Source organism: Lepidochelys kempii, chromosome 1 (genome assembly GCF_965140265.1).
Source record: "Lepidochelys kempii isolate rLepKem1 chromosome 1, rLepKem1.hap2, whole genome shotgun sequence".
NCBI classification, from domain to species: Eukaryota; Metazoa; Chordata; order Testudines; family Cheloniidae; genus Lepidochelys; species Lepidochelys kempii.
In genome coordinates this window covers 258,903,774-258,930,660 of record NC_133256.1, presented here as the reverse complement: position 1 = coordinate 258,930,660, position 26,887 = coordinate 258,903,774, and the positions used below count along the sequence as shown (strand labels likewise).

The window sequence follows — 26,887 nt, the reverse complement described above, 5'->3', positions numbered from 1 at the left end:
TGGGGAGTGGAGCACCCACAGGGACACACATCTCAAAGAACTTCAGTTACTACAAGGTGAGTAACTTCCCTTTCTTCTTCGAGTGCTGTCCCTGTGGGTGCTCCCCTCTAGGTGAATGTGTAGCAGTACCCATATGGTTGGTGGGACTTTGGAGATGCGGTAGTGAGTACTGTATGGCCTACTATGGCGTCTGCCGTGGTATCTTGCGTGATAGCATAGTGTTTGCCAAACGTGTTTTCAGATGACCACGTAGCTGCTCTACAGATGTCGGAAATGGGTACGTTATGTAGGAAGGCAACAGATGTTGCCATAGCTCAAGTGGAATAAGTTCTAATGCCTTTCAGGAGGTTGAATATTTTGAATACGGTAAGAAGATCTGATGCAGTCAGAGATCCACTTGGACAGATGTTGTTTAGAGATAGCCGTACCTTGCCATCTTTCGGTGATGGAAACAAAGTCGTGGAGATTTACGAAATGGCTTAGTCCTGTCTAAGTAAAAGGCGATTGCTCGCCTGACATCGAGAGTATGCAGGGATGCCTCGCATGGAGTCTTGTGAGGTTTGGGATAAAAAGTAGGCAAGTATATCGGTTGGTTAAGGTGGAAGGTGAATACCACCTTAGGGAGAAATTTAGATGTAGTCTCAGAGTGACTGTCTTTGGAGAAGATTGTATACGGAGGATGGACCATCAGGGTGCTTATTTCACCTACTCTCCTTGCTGATGTTATTGCAACTAAGAAAGCTACCTTCATGGACATATGGAGAAGAGAGGAGGTAGCCAAAGGCTTAAATGGAGGTTTCATGAGAGTGTGAAGAACGAGGTTAAGCTTCCATGTAGCTGCCATTGGGTAAATTTCAGGGTAGAGATTTTGTAGGACTGTGAGAAATCATTTTATGGTGGGGTGGGTAAAGAGTGAATAACCGTTTAACAGGTCGTGCAAGGTGGTAAGCGTCACCAGGTGTACTTTGATGGAGCTGAGCGAAAGTGCACCCTGTTTTAGTCTCAGGAGGTAGTCTAGAATGTTAGGGAAGGTCACCGTATTGGGTGTTAAGTGATTACGTGAGCACCAGAGGGCGAAACGCTTCCACTTCTGCAGGTAAGTTTTACGAGTGGAGTCTTTTCTACTGTGCAGGAGGATGTATCGGACTTGCTCAGAACAGGCTAGTTCATGGGTTTGGAACCAGGCTGTCAGATGGAGCTTTTGGAGCTGTGGGGTGAAGAATCCGCCTGTTGTCCTGGGAAAGGAGATCTGGCCTGTTGGGGAGAGCCCGTGGATGACGGGAGGACATGCAGAGTAGGTAAAGATACCACATCTGTCTCGGCCAAGCTGGGGCAATAAGGATGACCCAGGCCTTGTCATCTACTATCTTCTGAAGAACCCTGTGTAGCAGAGGGATTGGTGGGAAGGTGTAGAGGAGAGAGTTGTTCTAGGGGATGAGGAACGCATCTCCTAGGGATGCAGTCCCGAGTCCCGCTCTGGAGCAAAACAGCCAACATTTTCGATTCTGGGGTGTGGCAAACAGGTCTATTGACGGGGTGCCCCAGAGGAAGAAGAGCTGTTGAAGAATTGCGGGATGCAGTTCCCATTCATGTTCTGTTGAGAAGTGTCTGCTGAGTGCGTTGGCAGTAGCATTGTGGCAGCCTGGTAGGAAGGAAGCGATGATTTGTATTTGATGTTGTATGCACCAATTCCATAGTCGGATGGCTTCTATGCAAAAGGAACATGATCGGGCTCCCTCTTGTCTGTTGCTATAGTACATACACGCTATGTTGTCTGTTAAGATCCGAACAGATTTGTTCTTTATGAGGGGAAGAAAGTGAAGGCATGCTCGCCTCACTGCTCTGAGCAATAAGAGATTTATGTGTAGGTGCGTCTCTGATGCAGACCACAGGCCTTGTGCCCTGTGTCCCCCTAGATGCACTCCCCAACCGATTAGCGAAGCGTCCGTGGTAAGCATGAGCATTGGGGATCGTTGCTGGAAGGAAACCCCCATGCAGAGGTTTTCTGGTCTTGTCCACCATGTACGGAAGCTGGAACATTGGGAGGAGGAGTTGGCAGCGTCCCTAAGGTGTGTCTGTTGGGTTTGAAATTGGAATTGAGCCAGCCCTGAAGACATCTCATGTGTAGCCTGGCATACTGGACCACGAAGGTGGTGGCTGCCATGTGACCAAGGAGCTGTAGACAGATTCTTGCCTGTGTCCTGGGACGAATAGAGAGTGTGCGTACGAGCTGCGTGATAGCGAGGAATTTGTGATATGGGAGCGAGGCTCTGCTCTGGATTGAGTCGAGATGAGCTCCAATGAACTTGATTTGTTGTGTAGGTGTCAGGGTGGATTTTTGGATGTTTATTTGGAGACCAAGGCTGTGAAAAAGATGGCGAAACGGGTAGCTTGAAGTGTCTCGCCATAGGAGTTGCCTTTGATGAGGCAATCATCCAGGTAGGGGAAAAGCGTGATCCCATGTTTGTGGAGGTGAGCCATGACCATGGCTAGAGTTTTGGAAAAGACGCTGTGGAGAGACCAAAGGGAAGAACTCTGTATTGAAAATGGTCATGACCAATTGCGAATCGTAGGAAGCATCTGTGAGCCGGACAAATTGATATATGAAAATAAGCGTCCTGTAGGTCGAGGGCTGTGAACCAGTCTCCTTGATCCAGTGCAGGAATTAATGTGCCCATTGTGACCATCTTGAACTTTTGTTTCCTCACAAATTGGTTCAGTAGGCGTAGATCTAATATAGGCCTCCATCCCCCAGTCCTTTTCTGGGTCAGGAAGTAATGGGAGTAAAATCCTTTCCCTCGATGTTGCATCGGCACAGGTTCCACTGTGCCTAGCTGGAGAAGGTGAGCCACTTCTACGCGAAGTAGGTGCTCGTGGGAGGGGTCCCTGAAGAGGGACGGGGAAGGGTAGGAGGATAGGATATGAATGGGATAGAGTAACCGGACTGAACTATTTTGAGGACCCAGCGATCCTGTGTAATACGCTGCCAGGCATGTTGGAAACTCTGGAGGCGGTGGCCAAATGGGCAAGTAGGCTGTACAAACAAGGGGTGGTCGTGCAGACCCTCGACCAATGTTTCAAAATTGTTTTTTATTCCCAGATGGGTGGGAGGTGGTTGCTTGAGCTTGATTTTGTCTGCACTTAGGGGTGTCTAGAGCGATTCCTATTTGTGTCATATGGTTTGAATTGAGGCCGATAATAATGTTGTGCGTGCAGTCTTTGGTAAGGTTGGTAACATCATCTCCTGGGAAGAGATGGGTGAATACCGAGGGTGCGCAGTGTCGCTCTAGCATCTTTCATAGTGTGAAGTAGTTCATCGTTGTTTTTTGGAAAACAGCTTGTTTTTATCAAAGGGGAGATCCTCCACTTTGGTCTGCAGATCTTTAGGGATGCCAGATGCAGAAAGCCATGAAGATCTGCGCATAACCACAGCAGTTGCAGTAGTACGGGCTGCAGTAGTAGTACGTGTCTGCCGTGTCTAAAGAGGCTTGTAGGGCCATTCTGGAAATCAATTGGCCCTCGCTCAGAATTGATTTAAAGTCTGCTCGCCTATCCTCTGGAATGTAGGAGGCAAATTCAAAAAGTTTATTGTAGTTATCAAAGTCGTAGCTGGCAAGGAGTGCAGAGTAGTTTGCAATCCTGAATTGTAGAGTGGAGGATGTGTAAACCTTGAGTCCCAAGACGTCAAGGCATTTACGGTCCTTGTCTTGTGGGGTGGGCCGATATTGTGGCTGTTTTGTCCTTTGTGAGACTGCATCCATGATGAGAGAGTTCAGTTGTGGGTGAGAAAATAGGAAGTCAGCATCCTTAGCAGAAACAGTATTTACGTTTGGCCTTTCTGCAGGTAGGTAATAAAGAAGCTGGAGTTTGCCAGAGAGCGTCATCTGGTTCCAGGAGTGCTTCATTTGTAGGGAGCGTGATCTTTGAGGGTGCAGAGGGTTGAAGGATTCTGAGGAGTTTGTGTTGTGTCTCCTGAACCTCTTCTAGAGGGATGTCTTGACTGAATGCCACCCTCTTGAAAAGCTCATGAAATTGTTTACACAGTCGTCCACGTTCTGTGGAGGCGGGGGGGGGGGGATAGAGAGGGCTCCGTCTGGAGTAGATGGAGAATTAGGGGTCAGTGAGTCAGGATATGGTTTGTAGCTCACATTCTCAGGAGGGGGTTCAGGTACTGTAGAAGTGGATGGAGCTGGAGATCGAGGCACAGAAACAGGTAGTGGTTTCGTGGAAGAGGTCTGAGGATGAGTGGTAGGAGGATGTGGCCAAGGGTACCACTGGGACCAAGGCATAGGGTAGGAGAACCCAGGTGCCGTCCACGGGAGGGCAAAGTAGGGAAACTGAGGCTGGTGGCTGAGGACCATAGCCTGAGGTGGAAGAGGGTCCGGTGGAGGAGGAGAGGCAGGTGGGGAGAACTCCGCCTGCTGCTGTAGATCGGATTTGCTGTCAATGAAGGTAGCCAGTTCAGGTGGTGAGTGCAGCTGTTCGAAGAGTGAGCCATGTGTATTCAGGAGTGGAGAGTTAAGCTCAGGTGGCACTGATAGGTCACATTCAGTGAGGAACTGCTGCTCCTGCTCCCTGGGCTGCGCTGAGCCTGGACTGTGCTCTAGCGCATTAGCAACTGAAAGAGGAAGTGTCAGAGGTGCCGCGGGTCTGTTGGAGGTGCTCTGCAGGGGGTCCGCTGCTGGGGCAGGAGGCAGGCTTGGTGCCGACATTCTTCCTGGCACCAGGGCAGAGCGTGCAGTCGGCACCGTGGCTATTTTTAGCGCTGAGGCGCTCAGTGCCGCAGAGACCTTCCCGGAACGGGAAGTCGGGTTCCTGCCTCTGCGGTCTGTGGGAGCCGTGGCTGAGGCTTTAGAAAGGGCTGAGGTGCCTGCCTGTGGTGCTGTCAGCACAGAGGGTAAGGATCTCATGGGAGACCCTTTACCCTTGTCGGATTCTCTCCCATGAGACTGCTGTGCCTCTTGCCTCTGCTCCAAAGAGGGTGAAGCAACTCTCCCCACTGGTTCGGATCTGGCCGGGGAGCGTGTAGGAGCGGGTTTAACTTTCCCCGTCTCCAAAAGCGGCTGCAAGGATTTTTCCATCAGACACATTTTAAGTCGCAGGTCCCTGTTGTGCCGAGCCCTTGACTTGAGGCTTGTACGGTGAAGGCACTTCGCGGGAATGTGGGTTTCCCTGAGGCACTTCACACAATGTGAGTGCCCATCAGACTGTGGCATGGAGTCCTGACAGGAAACACTTTTTGAATCCTGAAGCCCCTGGCATTGTGAACTAGAAATGGCAGGGGAGAGTGTCTCAGCAGGAGACAAGCCTGAAGCGAAAAGTTTTTTTATTTTTTTTTAAACTAAGTAACTAACTATGTAACTACACTAAAGGAAGGGAAACTGGGATGTAACTAATAATTATTTCTATATTCTTTGATACTTTTTTCCTACAGAGACCAGGGAAAAGTAGCAGCACTGCCCCAAGTCCCATCTTCAGCCGGGGGCGGTTGAGAAGGAACTGAGGGGGACGCGGGTTGCAGTTGCTCAGGAAGATTCCAACGATATGGGAGATACCAACTGAGCGCCTGTACCCCGACCAGGCACTACTACAGAAAATCTCCAATCAATGGCGCCGGAACGCACCGACACAGAGAGTGGAGTACCCACAGAGACAGCACTCAAAGAAGAATGAGGTTTCAGAAATTGGTGGAGGATCAGACAGCTTTTCTGAAGTCAAGGAGAGTTTGGTCTATAAAAAACACGTTACAAACAGAAAAACATACAGACACAGAAAAAACTAGCAACTCCCTGAAATTCTTTTGCATCTGTGAGAGTCCCTACCCTCTCTTTTCTCACCATAAGGGAACACGTTCTTGGTAGACAAATGATTTTTGTATCCTTGTATGTTCTTTTGGTTGCATTTCAACAGCTCCTACCATAACCAGTGATTCTGAGCAGCACTGCTCATCCTTAAAGCCAACAGCCACTGGGCCTGGACGTAAGGGTCACCTTGGTTGGTACCCCACTCCACATCTTTCACGTATGATTATTATACACTACAGCCAGAGATTCTGGTACAGCACAGACATGTTATGGCTGGATTGTGTCACAGGTATTGTCGAGGACCATGACTATGATGAAGAGTAATCAGGCCCAGGCTGTCTCCCTTCACTACTCCTAATCATCTAGCCAAAGCAGGTGTTAAGTGACGAAATCAAAATCATAGTCCTCCCACAGCCACTTCCAAGGAAACAGCTCCCACCAATACCTTGGCACCTCTGTGGACAATAGTTTAACAGCAGACAAATGAGACAAGAAAGCTGGGGTTTCCCTTTGCCCAGGCCCTTCAACTGATGATAAATTTGTAGATGCAACCGAGTCCCTAGTACTGCCTACTTAATCCGCTTGAAACATATCATAAGAAGAGAGGAGAATGTGTGTGATGGAGTTGTCACTCTAGTTTGGTCATTGCAAAACCAGAACAAACGTGGGCATTATGCCAACCTCCTCCCAGCAACCCCAACACAAAGGAGAGGGTGGCTGGCTATACAGCAGACCCAGAATAAGCAGTGCCACCACATATCTGGGAAGCGTGAGTGTGAGCCCTGGGGTGGCTATGTCACACCCAGGGTACAGACACCTACAAGTACAGACACAGTAAATAGATTTGGTTTATTAAGGCTTTTAATATCTCTCACACCCCTATACATCCATATCTAAAGTGCCAGTTCCATTTTCACACCCATCTTGCTTTGGTATGGGATCAGCATTGGGCAAGCTTCCTCCTTCAGGAACCTCGCCACCTGCTCAAGGAGAAAGAAGAAGGGAAAGTTAGAAAACCAAATGGGTTCTTCTCTGTGCTTCATTCAGCTCCAGCTTGGGGCCCCAAGGTCTCAGTCTCACAGACCCAATCACCCAGCAAATCAACGATCGAAGACTACGGGGGAGATAGAAGGGAACTGAGATGGACAGAAAAGGGAAGGGATGCCTTATGTGGCTAAGAAAGTGGTAACCCCTCCTTCCTTTAGAAGGATGGGCAGAGATCCAGTCCTGTAGAGAAAGTGGCAGAGATACAGAAAGTGGATTGTCTCAGACACATAAAGGGACATGGTTTGGATAATTTATGGCATGATGCCCCATAACACCTTAAGTTGCTTCCTGCAACCTCACCTGCTGGGAAGCACGTCCAGTGAAGGAGGTAGGCTCCAAGAGGCTCTCCAGTTGTCCCTGGATGGGGCTGAAGTAGGGGTCAGCACGGATCCGAGCAATGAGGTCATTATCCCCCCCTTCCTGTTTCACAACAGCAGCTGCCTGCTGGGAAAGAATGCGTATCTTCTCATGGCAATCCTAGGGGGAAGAGAGCCATCATCACGTTACTCACAGCACACCTCAAGCCAGCTGACTCACTGGTGTATGGAGGGTAGAGGTTGGTCATAGGCTGTTGTATTCCATAGCATAGGAATGAAACAGCTAAAGTTTGTATCATAGCTATTTAAGGCCAATCACCGCTTCACCACAGCACAGTGTGCGCACACGTGCGCTGCACAGTGCATCCTTTAAACTTTTCCCCCTGAGGTGAAGGGTCTGAATTATAAATACATTCCTTGTTTAGTTATACTACACCCACAAAATAAGATGGTGAACTCTTTCCACTCCCTCAAGCCCTTCCTTAGGAACACACTGTGGGATACTGTTAGTAATTCTAACCCATCTATGGTCTGTTGCTGGAAAATCATCACGACTGTTCCCAAAGCATTCTATAAACCGGGCAAGCAGGAATTCCTTATCCACCACTAATTGCCCCTGAGGTGCAGGGTACATTGCAGAAGTTTAACAGCACAAAACATTTGCAAATTTGGAAAGGAAGAGAAGAAAACTGTCCAGCTTAGCAAGCAGGGAGAACACAGTTACCCAAAGTGAGTTAAGGTTTATTTGGAAAAAAATAAAAAAAAAGGGCCCCAAATATCCCCTCCAAGGAAAATACTACAGGATGGGGCACTGGGGGAGGTAACATCCATAAGGATTCCCTTAAAGAAATGCCCCTGAATGGAAAAGGCTGCGCCAGCCAGTCTCCAAACCTAGGAAAACCAATGCCAGGCACGGGTGTCTGCACAAAGACCCTGTACCTCCACACTGGCCTTCATCCCCACCCACGTAGCTCCAGTGGAGCCATGTCAACAGACTCCACCACCTAAGATGACTATTTTTGACGAATGCCCTTCCCACCCCCATACTGCCAATGGCCCGCTTGCTCCTCCAGTGGACCGCTCAGTTCCCCACTGCAGATCTAGAGCACTCTATATGGGGTCCAGAGGTGAGGGTGATGGTGCCAGCACCATACAGGCAAATGAGTCCCCATCTCCTCGCTTGGAAAGAGAAGATCATCCCTGGTAGGATCTGTGGGAGATCACTTGGATTAAAGAGAGCACAAAAGCAGAACAAGTTGAAGTTAGTCCAAGGATTTAATGGGAACAACAGGAGATTTTATTATAACTGTATTTAACTATAGCTAAATAGTACTAGAGAGAAGGTAGGCTCACTAATAAATAAGAATAAAGTTAGCTCCAAGGGTATGTCTACACTGCAATTAAAAACCCAGGGCTGGCCCATGTCAGCTGACTCGGGCTTGCGGGGCTGTCTAATTGCAGCATAGATTTTGGACTTCACCTGGGTTCTAGGACCCTGCCAGGAGAGAGGGTCTCAGAGCCTGGGTTCCAGCCAGACCCCAGACGTCTACACTGCAATTAAACAGCCCCTTAAGGGAATTAAGTAAGTTACAAAAAGCAAGTACACTGGCCCAAGCCAAACTGGAGGGGAGGAGTGTTCAGGAATGTCTAAGTGAGTTAGGAACACAAGTCCAATTGAAAGCTCCTAACTCACTTAAACAACCTGAAAATCCCACTCACTATTATCAACCTGCAAGTCTAATTTCTGTCAATAATAAAACGGTGAAACTAATATTTAGGGGGAAATTATTGTCTAGAGGCAAGTGGAAATATAAGCAGCATGAATTTATTAAGAATGAATCCTGCCAAGCAAGCTGATTACCTGATTTAGACTGAACTACAAAGCTAGTGATGATGGGAACATACAGTCATGGTGTTCGGATTGTATTAGAATATTCAGTAACACTTGCTGTGAGACAGAGACTCAAATCAAATGGATCTGATATGAAGCCTGTCTCCTAGATTAAAAACTGGCTGAAGGATCGTAAAGAGTAATGAAAAAAGCACTATACTGATTTTGTGGGGCAGGTATCTAGTGAGGTGTCACCTGGATGGGCATTCGGTACAGCCTTATTTAGCATCTTCATTATAGCAGTAATTTCCCCCAGCGTTTTCGTTTTCAAAAGGTATTCAATTTGCCATACTTGTTCCAGAAACAATCGTCCATCCTGCACTAGGTGCCTTTGCAACCACCAATTAAGAATTAGAGTCTGCTGTCATAATCTAATATAATAAATAATGGACAGCTCGCTACATCACAGGTGGATAGATATCCCTCCCACAGAGCTTCTAACAATGAATAAGAATTCCCCCAAGCTGCTCCCTTCCCAAATGACTGGGAGAAGACTGGCCCTGCAACATAATCATAAGATTAACAGCTCTGGTAGACCAAGGAGTTGCCAACGGAGAGAGGGAAAATAATTCCAAATTTTTATATACCCCCATTCCTCAAGAGTATGATGCCTGGTAGTGAGCATCAGACCCTCCTAACTGGGTACATACCTGGCGATTACCCCCTGCTTTCACCATGGCCATGATGATATTCTCTGTGGCCATGAAGGGCAGCTCCTGTCGGATCCGCCTCTCAATCACCTAAAAAAATGAAAAGAAACAGACACTACCACACTGGAGTGGACAATCAGTAGATCCGATCAGGTATTTCCTGCCATACTCCTGCCCCATGATGCCCCAAATTGTACAATGGGGAAAAACAAAACAAAAGCCACCTTTTCCAGACCCAATCTAGAAATAAACATAATAAGACTGAAATGTTGAAATTTCATCCTAGCTAATGTTACTGCAGGTGTGAGTCACATTCATGTAATTGCCTACACTTTCTTGAATCTTAGTAAGAGAGCTCGTTCAACCATATCCTGTGGCAGCAAGTTCCACAAGTTAGTCGTGTACCTCAGAAAACAGTATTTTCTTTGATCTGTTTTAAGTTTGTTGTGTTTTAATTTCTTCAAGAGCCCTCTGATTTTTGTAGAGCAAAGAAAAGTGCCATGGTGAGAAACTGGACAGCTTGGCTCGGCAGCCCTTAGGAATAATCACTGAGCCAGCAGATAAGAATTCAATGCTCTGAGTGGGATGGCTTCTTCTGCAGGCTCGCAGTGCTAACGGGGATGCAGGACTGCACATAAGTTCTGTTACTTTACCTTGGGGTACACCACAAGTCCTTCGGAGATATTCTGCAGCGTGCTCAGTATGATGTCAGCTGTGAGGAAAGCCTCAGCCAGACACACACGCCTGTGAAACAAACGTAACCAGGGTGTCTGGGTTAGCAAAAAAGAATGAGGCAGCCTAACTCAACCCCTAGCACCTGCACACGTCTCTCTAGATGGCAACTCCCCCTCCCAACAGCCAGAACTATTCTTTATAGGCACTTCCTCCTGGGACAGGCCAGAACTGGGGAAGCTAGGAGCAACCTACAGCACCTGCTGTTGGGACAGGCCAGGACAAGAAGAGCAGTGTGTTACCCTTACCCATGGCTACTGCACCATTCCCAGGTACTGCTGTTCTCCTTTTCAGAGGATCTTTACTGTGTAAAACATTGATTATTGCCTTACTCAAAGAGAGAAGTCAGTTTACAGCCTCTGTTGCTGGACTCCCAATGTCCTCTAATGATGTTGCTTTTCATAAAGTGGTGTCTGCCAGCATGAGATTCAGAATTGAGGGGTGTAGATTAAAAATACTATATTCTAAATGTGTCAGTGTATTGTTCCCTACAAGCCCTTTCTAAGCACTGCATTGAGTGAGAGGAGAACATTTACCCCAAACCAGTTTTAAGCCTCTAAAGCCAGCCTCTTCCTTTATTTCATCAAAAACTAGGATTTCTCTGCTCACTACCCTCCCCTTGGCCAGCTGTGGAGCACGTGGATGGACCTGTTCGCGCTGTCATCCAAGGTGCGCTCAAACCACTGCACGGAGGCTGTATGGAGTGGATTCAGGACCAGAGTCATCAGGTGGCGAGCCAGGCTGCAGCAGCGCTCTGAACGCATTGGATTCCTCTTGTAAGGCATGGCGCTGGAACCTGCAGGCAAGAAAAATATGGGGAGAGGGGATGGTAAAAAGAGGGCAGGAGACAAAACACACAGAAGAGGAGAGATCAAAGATACTGGCCTTCCCAAGAGAAAAAAAAATCCATTGTTCACTTTTCAGTCTGATTCATACTATGCAGAGCCACAAAGTGGGAGAGGTAATATCTTTTATTGGACCAACTTCTGAGGTGAAAGAGACAAGCTTTTGAGCTTGTACGGATCTCTTCAAGCTCAAAAGCTTGTCTCTCTTACCAGCAGAAGTTGGCCCAATAAAAGATATTGCCTCCCCTACCTTGTCTAATACTACCTTGTCTAATACTCTGGGACCAACACTGCATCATACTATGCAGGTCTTTTCGAAACCACCTCCCCCGAACCAGAACTGTATCTGTACCTGCAGAGGAGAAAGTGGGGGCCTTAACTCCTAACCCTGAAAGATTACTTTATCAATATAAAAGAAAAATGAGGATGAGCTACTTTAGTGTGCTGTATTTTGCATGTCTGCTCAATGGCCTACCCATGAAAGTCAGCAACCTGCAGCGATAGTGACTGAAAGTCTGAGGATTCAATATTTAAAAAACGACCTGTCAATATTTAAAAAGCCTGTCGCTCTAGTATGGCTGAGGTAACGGACGTGGGTGAGGATCAAAAATGCTGACTCATCCTACAACATCAACTTGGGTGGCTGGGCCTTCTCAGTTCCAGCTTCACAGCTCTGGAGTTCTCTCCCCTTCTCTATATACATCACAGCTACATCAGGGACTGATTTCAGTACAAGGCTCCAGCCTGGTTTTACTCTTCCAAGTTTGTTAATATACAAATGACAGCAATACTGAGCCAATTAACTTTAATGGGAGTGGAGAGTGCTCCGCTCCTCTCAGAATCAGGCCCTCATCTGTGCTGGGGTGGGGAGCAAGGGCATTATTATTTCTGCACTTTGACTTATTTGGGCATAACATTGGATTTTGCTTGTTAATAAATTGTTAGACAGGCACAGACAGATTAAAAAAATTAACTTTTTAATTAAAAGCAATTTATGCCAGTGACATCATTATTGTTGCTGGGATGAAGGCGCTGGTGCGGAGATCACCGAGACAAACAAAAAGATAAGCTAACTGGAACATGTATTACGAATCAACATCTGCCACTCTTACCAATCTGGTCTGTCTCGAAAGGCTCCTCTATCTCCTTGAGGTTGGCCAGAAGGCGGATGTCAGTACAGATCTAAAAAAAAGCAACAAGAGCAAATGAACAAAGCTGTCCTCACTGGTATTAGGTAGTGTGTCCGAGGACACTGTGTGTTTATGTCCATGGAGTAGCTTGGGGGAAAGAAAATAATTCCCTTCAAAAAGCGAGCAACTCCAAAATTAAGGCTTCAGACTTCTTATGAAAAAATTAAGGTTCAATCAATATTACAAATTAATCACATCAATATCCACATTAGACAACCAGAAAGCTGCAATCAGGTTTCCTGACAGGGTAGCACCTCAGAGAAGACAGAGGCCAATTTCCATAGGGGTTGCAATTTTTCTGAAACTTCCTAATTTATACTTAAAGAGCTCAAGTCAAAAGAATCGGGAAGAAGGAAGGGATGTTTGTCCTACTGAGATATGACAAGACTCAGTAACAGTCAAGGGAGAGAAGATAAATTATGTATCAATGTTTACTAATTTAAGTCCACATTGTGCTTAAACACTGACATGTTCACTGACCAGAGAACATACAGTCTAAATAAGACAGGATAAACTACCACAAGTCAGAAGTGCAGGCAAGGGAGAGCGTGGGGATAATCAAAGAGGAAAAATCCCACAAGGATGTATCTCCGCGAGAGAAGCAATTCAATGGGAGGAACGTACTGCGGGAGGAAATGGTGAGATTTTAAAACATGTTCCATTAGAGAGGGCATTTATTCTAACTGGATTAGCTTTAACACAAATTTGATTGCTATCTTGCTTGGGATCTCCCCCCTTAGAGTCTTTCTAAGTGAATTAATGTTACTTGCTGTCAAAGTTCCTTCCCCACTCTGAACTCTAGGGTACAGATGTGGGGACCTGCATGAAAGGCCCCCTAAACTTATTCTTACCAGCTTAGGTTAAAAACTTCCCCAAGGTACAAACTTTGCCTTGTCCTGAAACTGTATGCTGCCACCACCAAGCGTTTTAAACACAGAACAGGGAAAGAGCCCACTTGGAGACATCTTCCCCCAAAATATCCCCCCCAAGCCCCTTTCCTGGGGAAGGCTTGATAATAATCCTCACCAATTGGTACAGGTGAACACAGACCCAAACGCTTGGATCTTAAGAACAATGAGAAAATCAATCAGGTTCTTAAAAGAAGAATTTTAATTAAAGAAAAGGTAAATGAATCACCTCTGTAAAATCAGGATGGTAAAATACCTTACAGGATAATCAGATTCAACACAGAGAATCCCTCTACGCAAAACCTTAAGTTACAAAAAGACACAAAAACAGGAATATACATTCCATCCAGCACAGCTTATTTTACCAGCCATTAAACAAAAGGAAATCTAACGCATTTCTAGCTAGATTACTTACTAATTTAACAGGAGTTGTGAGGCTGCATTCCTGATCTGTTCCTGGCAAACGCATCATCCAGACAGACGAACCCTTTGTCCGTCCCCCCCCCTCCAGATTTGAAAGTATCTTGTCCCCTCATTGGTCATTTTGGGTCAGGTGCCAGCGAGGTTATCTTAGCTTCTTAACCCTTTACAGGTGAAAGGGTTTTGCCTCTGGCCAGGAGGGATTTTATAGCACCGTATACAGAAAGGTGCTTACCCTTTCCACCACTCTCAAATAAGAAAACAGGTATGGGATTCTCCTGGTGCTCTGATATCTGAGACAAAACATCCAGTGAAGAAATAGTCTGGTAGAGCAGAGAACATTTAAGCACTGAACTCCAACTCATGTTTCCTGTGGAAAGTGTTCTACATCAGGATCTCCCTCCCCAACCCCCTTAGACTGACAATGTTTCCCTTCCATACTGAGTTTGGAGACAAGGACCTCACCTTGTGTATGGATGCTGCTAGACTGGCTAGCACAGATAGGACTTCAACATCCACTTTGCGGCTGTAGGTCTGCCCTGTGACGAGATAAGCTCTGGAAACAAAAACCAAAGATAAAGCCCTCTGGACACCAGCACCATTAAAATAGGACTGAGTGAGAATGCATGCTGCAGGGGCACAAATGCTGCAGAGCTCTGCCTGGCTAACACCAATGTGTGGCTTGACCTGCAATACTTCACTTGACTTCCTGGCTTCTCATTCACATTTGATGGGACACTTGATTCATGCTGCTGTGCTCCTTGGGCTGGCATGCAGCGACAAGGGAGGAAGAACAGGAGCCCATACTTTGACAGGGTGAAAAATGTGTAAGGGAGAGAAGTAGAAACAGAGACCTAGTTGGGAGGTGGAGTTTCCTTCGCAGAGCTACATTGTGGAGTGTGGGTTGGAAAGGAACAGAATCAGGTGAAAGTGCTCTCTAAATGTAAGCCCAACAGAGTGGAAGGAAGTTAGCTGGATAGAAGAACCTGTGTTGCTGTGGACAGTGGGAGAAGGTGTCAGGCTATTAATTCTCCTTGGCATATTTTAGAGTTCAAAATAAGCAAGCTTTTCACATACCGCTTAAATCCTGCCTTCACAGTCACCAGCCTGTCCAGCTCCTCCACCTCAGGAGAAAAACAGACAGGAATCTCAGAAAGTAGCGATTGAAGCGTCAAACATGCAGGGTTCAAGGGATACTGACAGAGGACAAAAATACAAAGGCTTCAACTCCCCCACCCTTCTGAACCCACTTAGAGCTCTGCCAGCACACCTCAACCCTGTCCTGAAGCACCCCCACCATTACAATTCTGCTCTCCCAGAGCTCTGCCAATGAACCTTCATAGTGACCCACTGTGTCCATGCTTATTCGACCTAGACCCTCTCCTCCCCCACAAAGTCAATCTTCTCAACCCGCTTACTGGGAATTTTGATCACTGGATTGATGACTCACTTTATCATGATCTCCCTCTAACAGCTGCAAGAAGCTGGCTTGGGTGCCAGTGGTGCCTTTTACACCACGAAATCGCAAGTCGTCTCGAGCCCGCTCCAGGTTCCGCAGGTCCATGCACAGGTCCTGGATCCACAGGCAGCAGCGTTTCCCCACTGTGGTTAGCTGTGCAGGCCTGAGTGTAACCAAGGCAGATTGTCATTGTGTCACCACCTGCACACAGTCTTTGCACAGCCTCGCTAGGAAGGCAGGCACTCAGATACCACTGTAACGAGAACCATCATGACTCCTTCCTTTCAAATTTGAAGGGTCTGAGATAAGAGACAGTAACGAAGAAACTGAAAGGCCAGGTTATGGAAAAGAGATTTAAAAGCTAAATATACGGACATCTGGGAGCCACTAGGGGGATGGTGGTGGTATAGTTTTGCAGCTCCTTTCCCCACCTCCTGAAATACACAACCAGCATCAAACGAATAGCTTCTTTAAATCAAATATTCATCAGATCTTATTCCACAACTCTTTAAATTTAATACCATTATGGATGCTGGTCCATCTCCAGACTTCCTGCAACATCCTAGAAAGCAGAAGCGGTCAGACAGTCCTCTTGCAGCCAAAATGGCTGACCAGGGAGAGGCCACCCCTCTGACAGGAGATTAAATTATGGACTAGCTAAAACAAATTGAGTGAACAGACTATTTTAAGAAACCTATCTGAAGCTATAAGGGAGATCAAATACATTACTAGCACACATCAAGCTAATCTGCAAGGCTTGGCATTAGGACTAGAGGAAGCTAGAATCTCCTTACTAGAAGACACAGTCAGTACTATGAATATAACCCAAAGGAAGAGGAAAAAACTATTAAAGCACTACATGTAAGGTTAATTATCTCAAGGGAAGATCATGGAGAAAATCTGAGAATTGTAGGTTTCCCACAAGGGCTGGAAAAGGGAGGCCTGTGGAATTTTTACCTACCATGTGGCCCGTGCTTTTCTCTCCTCTCTCTTGATCAGAACTTAGATACTGAGAGCCCACCTCTCCTTTGCATCCAAACCCTCTCCAAATGCAAAGCCCCAGGCCAGAATTGTTAGATTTTAAACATGCAATACTAAGGAACTCATTCTTAAAAAAGCCTCTGAACTGAAAAACCTAACATGAAAGGGACATAGGCTGATGATCTTCCTTGATTACACTAAGGACGTGGTGGAAAGAGAGGACTACATTCAATAGATCTATCCACGCCATAGAAAATACAGCCAGGATGCATTAAAACAACATTAGCAGATCAGTCACTGCAGTGAGAGAATTCAGTTCTCAATCTAACAACAAACTGTACAGGGCAAATCCACCATTTTATCTCCTCCTTCCCAGGTGTCATTTCTTTGAAGTGCCCTGGTTTCACCAGCAGAGGGAGACAGCTGGGGAGCAAGATGGTGGGGACAAGGATCTCATCTTTAACTGAATTATGCCCCTGCTGGCGCTCCAGCTGGACTCGGAAAGCAGGCACGGGTTCCAGCTGCTGCTGCTGGGAAGTTGGAGTGCTACAATAGGGCCACACCTGTTTTGCCTACATCTACCCTACCTCCCTGTCCCTGATGATTCCAATGTACTGGGGTACACCCACCTTTGAGACCCTGACTCCAAGTAAACAGCTTCACCCGATGTGGGGACTCTTTACATGCATGGATTGGCAAGGCTCAACAGAGATGTGTGATTTTGTTTTCTATTAGAGGCACCTTCCCTCCCCCTGGAACCTTTTTCAACCCCTCCTTGCATCAACAATTTTACTTTCCTTCATCCCCATTTAATTTTCTATATTTCAGGTTTATAGTAAATCTGGAAATATTCAATCCATTTCCCCTAAACCTACAGGATTCCAGATCTAAACAATGTAATGAAAATTTCAGTTTAAGGATGAATCTTTTCAATTCCCCAACTGTAAAGAAATGTGATCTTCTAAAATGTTATCCAAGAAGAAAGAAAAGGAGGACTCGTGGCACCTTAGAGACTAACAAATTTATTTGAGCATAAGCTCCTTTTCTTTTTGCAGATACAGACTAACAAGGCTGCTACTCTGAAACCTATCCAAGAATAGTTATTATTGCTGGGTACGATTTACCAAATTACTGATAATGTGTTAGTATGAGTGTCAGTTTTTTTTCAGTAGTATTAGTTCAGGTTCTTTTCTTTAGTTTTTATTTTTGGAAAATGAGTTGAAATATATGTTATGTTGATTTACATTGCTGATGTAATTAACTATTGAGCAATGGCATTCACACTATAATCCAACATGGACAAAGCTCTAGTGGGAAAAGTTTAAGAACTGTTCTACTTATGAACTCATCTACAGATAATCCAGTTATGCCAGAATATGATTTAAATGACTATAGACTTGTTCTTCAGTTTAGATGCTAATCTTCCTTCAGAAACCATGCCCTCCCCTGAAATGAAACTATTTATTCTTTAAAATGTTAGAAAGAATCCAGTTACACCATGGTTTTTTTTTTTTTGTTGGGGGTGGGGTGTTTTAGGAGAGTGACAAGGCACATGTTCGTAAGTCCTCCTAGACTTATTCAAACTGAAACAGGACCTAAGTTATGTATTTTTTATTATGTAGTTTTGGAAAACTTAGAAAAACTGAGAAAAAGAAATGATCAATCTTTTAGCTTCACTGATCTGTCTTACTCTGTCCCCTTTCCATTCCCTTTCATGTCCCTGGTGTGGTGAGGGGGAACTTAGATATAACTTTCCTAGATCTGGAATTAACAATGGCCCAAGCAATGACACTATTCAGGCACCTGATAGAGAGATATTTGACCTAAAAGCACTCTTTAGGGCTAATAATATATTTTGTGTTTCTTGGAACATCAAAAGGGTCAATCACCCATTAAAAAGAAAAAGAATTATCACTAATCCAAAAACAGTAAAAGCAGATATTATCTTCCTATAGAAAACCCACCTTAATGGCTTAGAGGCAGAGAAATTTAGGAGAGAATGGATATTTAACAATTTCTCCTCCACAGTCAAAGGTCCAGCAATAGTGTTTCACAAAAGACTCAATTTACAAATTCTGGATGTAAATAAAGATAAGGAAGGTAGATTTTTGGTGGTGAAGGCTATGATCTCTGACTCTATATACCCTAATTATTGTATGATTATGTATATAGATCAAATAAAGATGATCCAATTGTTTTTAAACAAGTTTTTTTCCAAAATTAATATCCCACTAGAACCAATCATCATAGCAGGAGATTTTAATGAGCTGTTTGACACTTTTTTTAGATAAATGAGGCCGGCCCCAACATATACAATCACATGCTAAAAACATTACAGAAGATTATATGGAAGAACTGGGGTTAAAAGATGTATGTTGGTTGCAGACCACCACAATGAAAGATTTTGCTTTTTTTTTCTCCCCACATTCCACATATTCACACACAGATTTCTTAATTTCTATGATTCTGATGTACTCACTGCTTAATAATGAAATCAAGTCTATCATGACCTCTGATCATGCACCAGCGTTACTACAATCTTCCCCTCCCAAAACAAACTGGACTTGAAGAAGATGGAGACTGTACTTTTTCTTTTGAAAGATATAGTTCTGAAAATGTTTGTCACTGAAGAAATTTTGTTGTTCTTCAAAACAAGTGACACAGAGTGATCCTGATCCACCCTAAGGGATACACTAAGTTTTTATTAGGGGTAGGATAATTTCCTACTCAGTAGGTAGGAAGAGAGCTAGCCAGGATTGGCTCCTGGAATTAACTGAATGACTTACAGCTATGGATTTAGAATGTGCTAACTACTCCTCTGTAGAGCAAATATAAAATTAGAGACTTAAAGTTGGCTTAAGTTTGGTTAAAGAAATAACTAGCAAGTAAAAGAGAGGCCTTGAAAGTACTGAGTGGTAAGGCCACAAGGAATGGAGCAGGGAGTATGTGTGGGTCAAAAAATAATTAAAGAGAGAAAAAAAAGTTTCTAAAAAGAAGGCCTCTGCCTGAGAGGGATGACTGCAGTTCATTTTAAAGAAGACAAAATTTTCTTAAAAGGAGACAACGATGGCCTTTCCCACTCCATATACCAGTGTTAACTTAAAAGTAGAGTTGTCAATTAATCACCGTTAACTCATGTGATTAACTCAAAAAAAGAAAAGAGATTAATCGCAGTTTTAATCGCACTGTTAAACAATAGACTACCAATTGAAATTTATTAAATATTTTTGGATATTTTTCTACATTTTCAAATATACTGATTTCAGTTACACAGAATACGAAGTGTACACTGCTCACTTTATATTATTTTTTTATTACAAATATTTGCACTATAAAAATAAGAAACAGTATTTTTCAATTTACCTCATATAAGTACTGTAGTGCAACCTCTTTAGCTAGAAAATGCAACTTACAAATGTAGATTTTTTTGTTACATAAAATTGTACTAAAAAAACCAAAACAATGCAAAACTTAAGAGTCTACAAGTCCACTCAGTCCTACTTGTTCAGCTAATCGCTAAGACAAACAAGTTTGTTTACATTTACGGGAGATAACACTGCCCGTTTCTTATTTACAATGTTACCAGAAAGTGAGAACAGGCATTCGCATGGCACTTTTGTAACCAGCATTGCAAAGTATTTGGCATTGCAAGGTATTTACGTGCCAGATATGCTAAACTACAGAACCCAAACCACCAAAAAAGAAAATCAACCTTCTGCTGGTGGCATCTGACTCAGATGATGAAAATGAACACGTGTCGGTGCACACTGCTTTGGATTATCAGCAGCTTAGATGCATGTCCTTTGGAATGGTGGATGAAGAATGAATGGACATGTGAATCTTTAGCGCAGCTGGCATGTAAATATCTCGTGATGCCAGCTGCAACAGTGCCATGTGAACGCCTGTTCTCACTTGCAGGTGACATTGTGAACAAACTTTTTGTCTGAGTGTTTGGTTGAACAAGCAATATGACTGAGTGGACTGCGGGCAATAAAGTTTGACATTGTTTTATTTTTGAATGCAGTTATTTTTTGTACATAATTTTACATTTGAAAGTTCAACTTTTATGATAAATAGACTGCACTACAGTACTTGTATTAGGTGAACTGAAAAATAGTATTTCTTGTTTTTTACAGCGCAAATATTTGTAATAAAAATAAATAAATAAAGTGAGCACTGTACACTTTGTATTCTGTGTTGTAACTCAAATCAATATATTTGAAAATGTAGAAAACATCCAAAAATATTTAAATAAGTGAGATTCTATTGTTGTTTAACAGTGCAATTAATCACGATTTATTTTTTAAATCACTTGGCAGCCCTAGTATAAAGAAAACAGACTGACTTCAGCACGAGCCAAATTTGCTCATTTTAGACTCAAACATACCGAGAGTCGGGGGAGAGAGCAGGGAAAATTCTTACATACAGATTAAAAGTGAGAGGTTAAAGTCCCGAATAGTATCAATCAAATCAGAACAAGGGCAGGTTACTGCTAATCACAATCAGTGATCAATTTTTGAAATTCCATTTGACCCAGAAGAACTGAATAATTTTGTTAAAACTCTTAACCTCCCACAGATCTCAGAAGAGCAGCTGGGCAGGCTGGCCTCTCCTTGCAATCAGAGGAAATAATCAAGGCCAGGAAAGAAATGGGTCTCGGCAAGACCCTGAGCCCTGATGGCCTACTGATAGAATTCAATCAAAATCTCAAAGAAATTCTGGACCCTAAGCTGTTGTACATTTACAAAGATGTACATTACCTTCTACTATGAGGTAAGCACTAAATACTGTACTAATTAAACCGGGTAAGGAAGCGCAAAAGTGTAACAGCTATAGACTCATCTCTTTAATCAATACGGATATAAAAATACTTTCAAAAATATTGCCTAAGAGGCTTGAAAAAGTAACAACTGATAGGGTTCACCTCAAATCAGGGGGGATTTGTTAAAGAAGGCATGGTTCAGATAACACATCAGTTGATTAATGTTATGGCATTCCATCAACATGCTACAAATTCCCATGCAATCACTTCACCCAATGCAGAGAAAGCCCGTGACAGAATGAACTAGCAATATCTGTTTCTTACCCTGGATACATTTGACTTGGGGAAACCCTTTATTTCATAGAGCTGTTATGTTTCAATCCCAACTCTCGTACCCTAAGAAACAGCGTAATATTTTCCACCTTTGTTCTGTTTTAGGGAAGTAGACATGGATGCTCCCTCTCCCCACTCCCATTCAATCTGGCATTAGAACCACTTGCAGTACTAATTAGGGAACACCAAGGTATTCAAATCAAATCAACGGCATTGCTATGGGTACCCGCATGGCCCCACAGTATGCCCACATTTTTATGGCTGGCTTAGAACAACGCTTCCTCAGCTCTCATCCCCTAATGCCCCTACTCTACTTGCGCTACACTGATGACATCTTCACCATCTGGACCCACGGAAAAGCAGCCCTTGAGGAATTCCACCATGATTTCAACAATTTCCATCCCACCATCAACCTCAGCCTGGACCAGTCCACACAAGAGATCCACTTCCTGGACACTACAGTGCTAATAAGTGATGGTCACAACCACCACCCTATACCGGAAACCTACCGACCGCTATGCCTATCTATGTGCCTCCAGCTTTCATCCAGACCACACCACACGATCCATTATCTACAGCCAAGCTCTGCAATACAACTGCATTTGCTCCAACCCCTCAGACAGAGACAAACACCTACAAGATCTCAAGATCAAGCATTCTTAGAACTACAATACCCACCTGCTGAAGTGAAGAAACAGATTGACAGAGCCAGAAGAGTACCCAGAAGTTACCTACTACAGGACAGGCCCAACAAAGAAAATAACAGAACGCCACTACCCATAACCTTAAGCCCCCAACTAAAACCTCTCCAACGCATCAAGGATCTGCAACCTAAACTGAAGGACGACCCATCACTCTCACAGATCTTGGGAGACAGACCAGTCCTTCCTTCCAGACAGCCCCCGCAACCTGAAGCAAATACTCACCAAAAACCACACACCACACAACAGAACCACTAACCCAGGAACCTATCCTTACAACAAAGCCTGTTGCCAACTGTGTCCACATATCCATTCAGGAGACACCATCATAGGGTCTAATCACATCAGCCACACTATCAGAGGCTCGTTCACCAGCACATCTACCAATGTGATATATGGCATCATGTGCCAGCAATGCCCCTCTGCCATGTACATTGGCCAAAGCGGACAGTCTCTACGTAAAAGAATAAATGGACACAAATCAGACGTCAAGAATTATAACATTCAAAAACCAGTTGGAGAACACTTCAATCTCTTTGGTCACGCGATTACAGACCTAAAAAGTGGCAATTCTTGAACAAAAAAACTCCAACGACAGACTGCTGAATTGGAATTCATTTGCAAACTGGATACAACTAACTGAGGCTTGAATAAAGACTGGGAGTGGATGGGTCATTACAGAAAGTAAAACTATTTCCCCATGTTTATTCTCCCTCTCGCTCCCCCTCCCCCCACTGTTCCTCACACGTTCTTATCAACTGCTGGAAATGGCCCACTTGATTATCACTACAAAAGGTTCCCCCCCTCAGCCCCCCCCCCCCGGCTCTCCTGCTAGTAATAGCTCACATTACCTGATCATTTTTGTTACAGTGTGCATGGTAACACCCATTGTTTCATGTTCTCTATGTATATAAATCTCCCCACTATTTTCCACTGCACGCATCCGATGAAGTGAGCTGTAGCTCACAAAAGCTTACGCTCAAATAAATTGGTTAGTCTCTAAGGTGCCACAAGTACTCCTTTTCTTTTTGCGGATACAGACTAACACGGCTGCTACTCTGAAACAAGGTATTCGAGGAATCAAATCAGGAACTCTGGTGACAAAAATCCTTCTATATGCAGACAACATCCTATTTATTAAAAACCCAGGTCAGTCTATTCCAAATATTACAAACGATAGATAGCTTCAGAAAATTCGCTGGCTACAGGATTAACTAGGGTAAGTCAGAAGGAATGAAGATCTCGTTAGATCTAGCTGGAAGTAGCTCTCCTATAGGGACATTTAGATGTCCCTATAGGAGAGCTACTTCCAGCTAGATCTAACGAGATCTTCATTTTGTTCCCTAAGGAAATTAAAAACATAGTCAAGGTTAACCTAGCCCCATTAATCATGCAGTCAGGAAACATTTTAAACAGATGGAAGGCACTACCCCTCTCCCTTCAGGGGTGGGGGTGGAGGAATGATACTTCCCAGGACACTTTTTATTCTGAATTCCCCCCTTCCCACATATTCCTTTTATTTTACTGAAATCGACAACATGTTCAGGTCTTTCTTGTGGGTGCTTGTAACAGAACATCCTTCCAAAGATAGAAGCCCTCTGTCAATACAGGTTGGTTTAGATCTCCTAACTTCACCGTTTATGGTAAGGCAATTTTTAGCCAAGCAGCACAGTGCTGTGTTCTTTGTGCTGTACAGCCCCAGACTCCAGGTGGAGGCAGAATTGGTTGATTCTTTACCCATTCCAATGCGCTGCACTCAGATTACCACAGATTCCCTAAAGAGCAATTACCAACTGTTGTGGCAGCCAGAAATACTTGGCATACCACTTTGAAATTTAAAGACTCCCCCCTGCCACCTTCTATATACCAAGGCCTCTATCTGAAGTAACTTGAAACTTTGGCCAGATGGATTTGAAAAGGGATTTTGACCATCAATTTATTGAAAATAATACTTTCCTCCATTTTAGAATAATAAAAGGAAGGTTTGGTCTAGAGACTAAGAAGTGGCGGCAGTATAGCCAACTCAAACATGCCGTCTCCCACCTGTTTCGCCCCAATGCCTGAGCTACCCTGACCCACCTGAACTGCTTTTATTTCTCCAAATATTATCCAGATTGCCAAGACCTACGGCAACACTATATATACATACTTGGCCAGCAAATTTGAATTAAACATGGATTCCCTAAAAAAGAAATAGAAGGAGGAACTAGACCAATTATTCTCTGCTAATGGAAACACATTTTAGTCAGTGCTCCGAACTGCTTTTTGAACCTCCACTTAAGATTAATCCAGCAGAAAATGGAGGCAATACTGGACACCTCTCACTGTTCAAAACAGGTGCCACTAAATCAGACAAATGTTGGCACTGTAATTCAGCAGATGCTAACTTAACCCATGTGCTCTGGTAATGCTCCTATCCCTGTATATTTTGGGCAGAACTTAACTGCAGAGTTATTTTTTTCCTATTAAATAAAATTGTGTTACAAGCTAAACGTACTACAAAAATGGAAATCAAAAAGCAGCCAACAACTGAAGACTAGAGCACAGACATAATAAGCTTGGCAACTACGGGAAGAATTGTATACTGAAAAAATTCTCAGATATGGAATGCTTTCCTGTTAGTATCTGAATGATCCTATTAATAGCATGGGCCCCACTCTGAGTTCCCCCTCCTCACCATCTCTATCCCCTTCTTCGGAATATTGTTTCTATTCTTTACCTTATTTTAATAATTTTACTATAACTAGTTGGATTTTTATAATCAAAATTGTTTTCGTAAATTGTTTAATACAAATGATTTATAATTTAACTGTTCAGATTATATATAATTAAATATTTCAGGTAATAGTTAAGGTTAGGTAGCAAATGGTTAATATATTATGAGAAGTTCTTTATAGTTTGTATGTTTTTCTGTGTGTGGATATTTTAAAAATGTAATAAAAAGAGTTGTTAGAAAAATAAACTAAAAATGTACATCTTGCCTAAGTGACAACTAAGAATATGATCACAGCCAACAGGAATTTGAAGGGGGCAGACAGCAAGGAAGAAGAATGGTTCACTGTATGCACAAGATGGTATGAATTGGATTAATTGAATTCAACTGACCCAAGAGGAAATTCAGGATGATTATCAGGAGACATTGCCTAACTGCAAGGCGTATTAGATCACTCTTTGGAAATTACTGAAACACCATTGCTTGTGACATTTAAAACTAGCCAGGGCAGTGTTATGGAGAATAAACTGGATGGAGAAATCTTGCATTAGCTGAGCAAGAAGGCAGACAAGATGTAACTTAATAGGTTTCCTCCCCAGCCCTCCCCAAAATCTTCTCAGTTCCATGATTCTGTCTTCCATTCACAAGGAGTTACTTGGACAGAAATTTGATCTACTTTTAAATATTGTTGTACTGATGGTGGTGTATACTTAAGTCCACCTAGCCAGTGAATTCTCCATTTCCTGTGACAATTTCCAGAAGATTTAAAAAAAAAAATTGAGTGCTCCCCCTGCTGGATCTGTGGCAATGGTTCAGTAACTATTCCCAGGACTATGCTTGATATCAATAATACATACACAGCTTAAGCTGAGCAAATACAAGAGACTGGGGGGTTGGCAGGAGAGGGGGATGATGTCACACTGGCCCTTTCCTAGTTCTGATGTTCAAGGACAGCGATGACATACATACACCAATACTCAAAGAGACTCTTTACCTTAATATGAAAGCACTGAGATAAACTTATTAGTTTTACTATAAGCTATTAATAAGAACAGAGATTTAAGTGATACTAAGTAGAAAAAACAAGGAAATGGTTACAAACAAAACATGCTTTTCAGTGTCCAAGACTCAATTTTAGCAAGCTATAATCTTTGTCTAAACAGCTTTCTCACTTACATCAAGCTAGCATCATCTCCAGCCCTTTCGGCAGAAGGATCCAAAGTTAACAGAATCAGAGACTGCTATCCCCTTTGTTCCCTATGTGATGGATAAATAGAATGTCTTTTTGCTCTCCTTGTATTTCCCAAAGTCTACGGTCACTGCCTGAAGAGCCAAGAAACCTTCCTGGGGGTTCAGACTTTCACGTGTTCCTCAATGTGCTCACCAGGCTGTGTCCACCACCACTTGTTAACTTGATTGCTTTGTTACCTTGTATGTAAATGTACTTGCATTGTCATCTGCCTGTAATCAAGCCAGGCAGATCCACATTCCTTTGTCAAAGGCAGATTTGTTTATTCACTGCTTCCAAAACATATTTCAAGAACTTATTTCCAGCATACACACATAGCTCTATACATAAACTGTATGTACATTGCACAATTATATTCATGACCACTGTGTCACCAATTTTTATATGATACCTTAAAGACACTAGCTAAATATTCTGACCACAGTGTGTTGAAGGTGCCCTTTGCCAGTTAGTATAAAGGGGCTCTTAGGGTCACACTTGGATTGATGCTTTCTTCACTCTTCTTCAGGAGTGATATCCTATGCAATAAGGACATTAGATCTGGGTACGAAGAGTCCTAACCTTCCCCATCTCTGCTGTCCCACACCACATCCACTAGTGGAAAAATAAGATTTAAATCAAGGTCCGTAGTGTAAAGTCCTGAGAGTAAACAACTGCCGTCCCTGGCAGCAGCAGATTAACCCACATTTTCAGCAACATTCTTGTCCAGATCTTGATTCTTCTTGAATGAACCATATTCTCTAGAGCAACAGAGAGAAACTGCCATTCTAGAACAATCCAATCCCCTGACAGTAGCCAATGCCAGATGTACCACAGAAAAGGCATAAGCTTTCCATGATACAGAATGTTGTATCTGGGGCTGGGTCCCGCGGGCCGTAGTTTGCC

At 43.7% G+C, this 26,887-nt stretch overlaps 1 protein-coding gene across 2 annotated transcripts in view; it reads right to left on the bottom strand.

Moving 5' to 3' along the window:
- Nucleotides 1-6,647: 6,647 nt before the first annotated feature.
- Nucleotides 6,648-26,887, bottom strand: part of ADSL (adenylosuccinate lyase) — a 46,499-nt gene continuing 26,259 nt past the window's right edge. For both annotated transcript variants that reach the window (XM_073327026.1, XM_073327032.1), the window contains 9 exons: nucleotides 15,255-15,426; nucleotides 14,882-14,928; nucleotides 14,270-14,360; nucleotides 12,399-12,468; nucleotides 11,090-11,237; nucleotides 10,363-10,453; nucleotides 9,710-9,799; nucleotides 7,152-7,328; nucleotides 6,648-6,784 (listed from right to left, as the gene is read on the bottom strand). In XM_073327026.1, coding sequence (XP_073183127.1) covers nucleotides 6,698-6,784; nucleotides 7,152-7,328; nucleotides 9,710-9,799; nucleotides 10,363-10,453; nucleotides 11,090-11,237; nucleotides 12,399-12,468; nucleotides 14,270-14,360; nucleotides 14,882-14,928; nucleotides 15,255-15,426 — 973 coding nt within the window. In that variant the 3' untranslated portion in view covers nucleotides 6,648-6,697. The remainder of the gene's footprint in view (nucleotides 6,785-7,151; nucleotides 7,329-9,709; nucleotides 9,800-10,362; nucleotides 10,454-11,089; nucleotides 11,238-12,398; nucleotides 12,469-14,269; nucleotides 14,361-14,881; nucleotides 14,929-15,254; nucleotides 15,427-26,887) is intronic.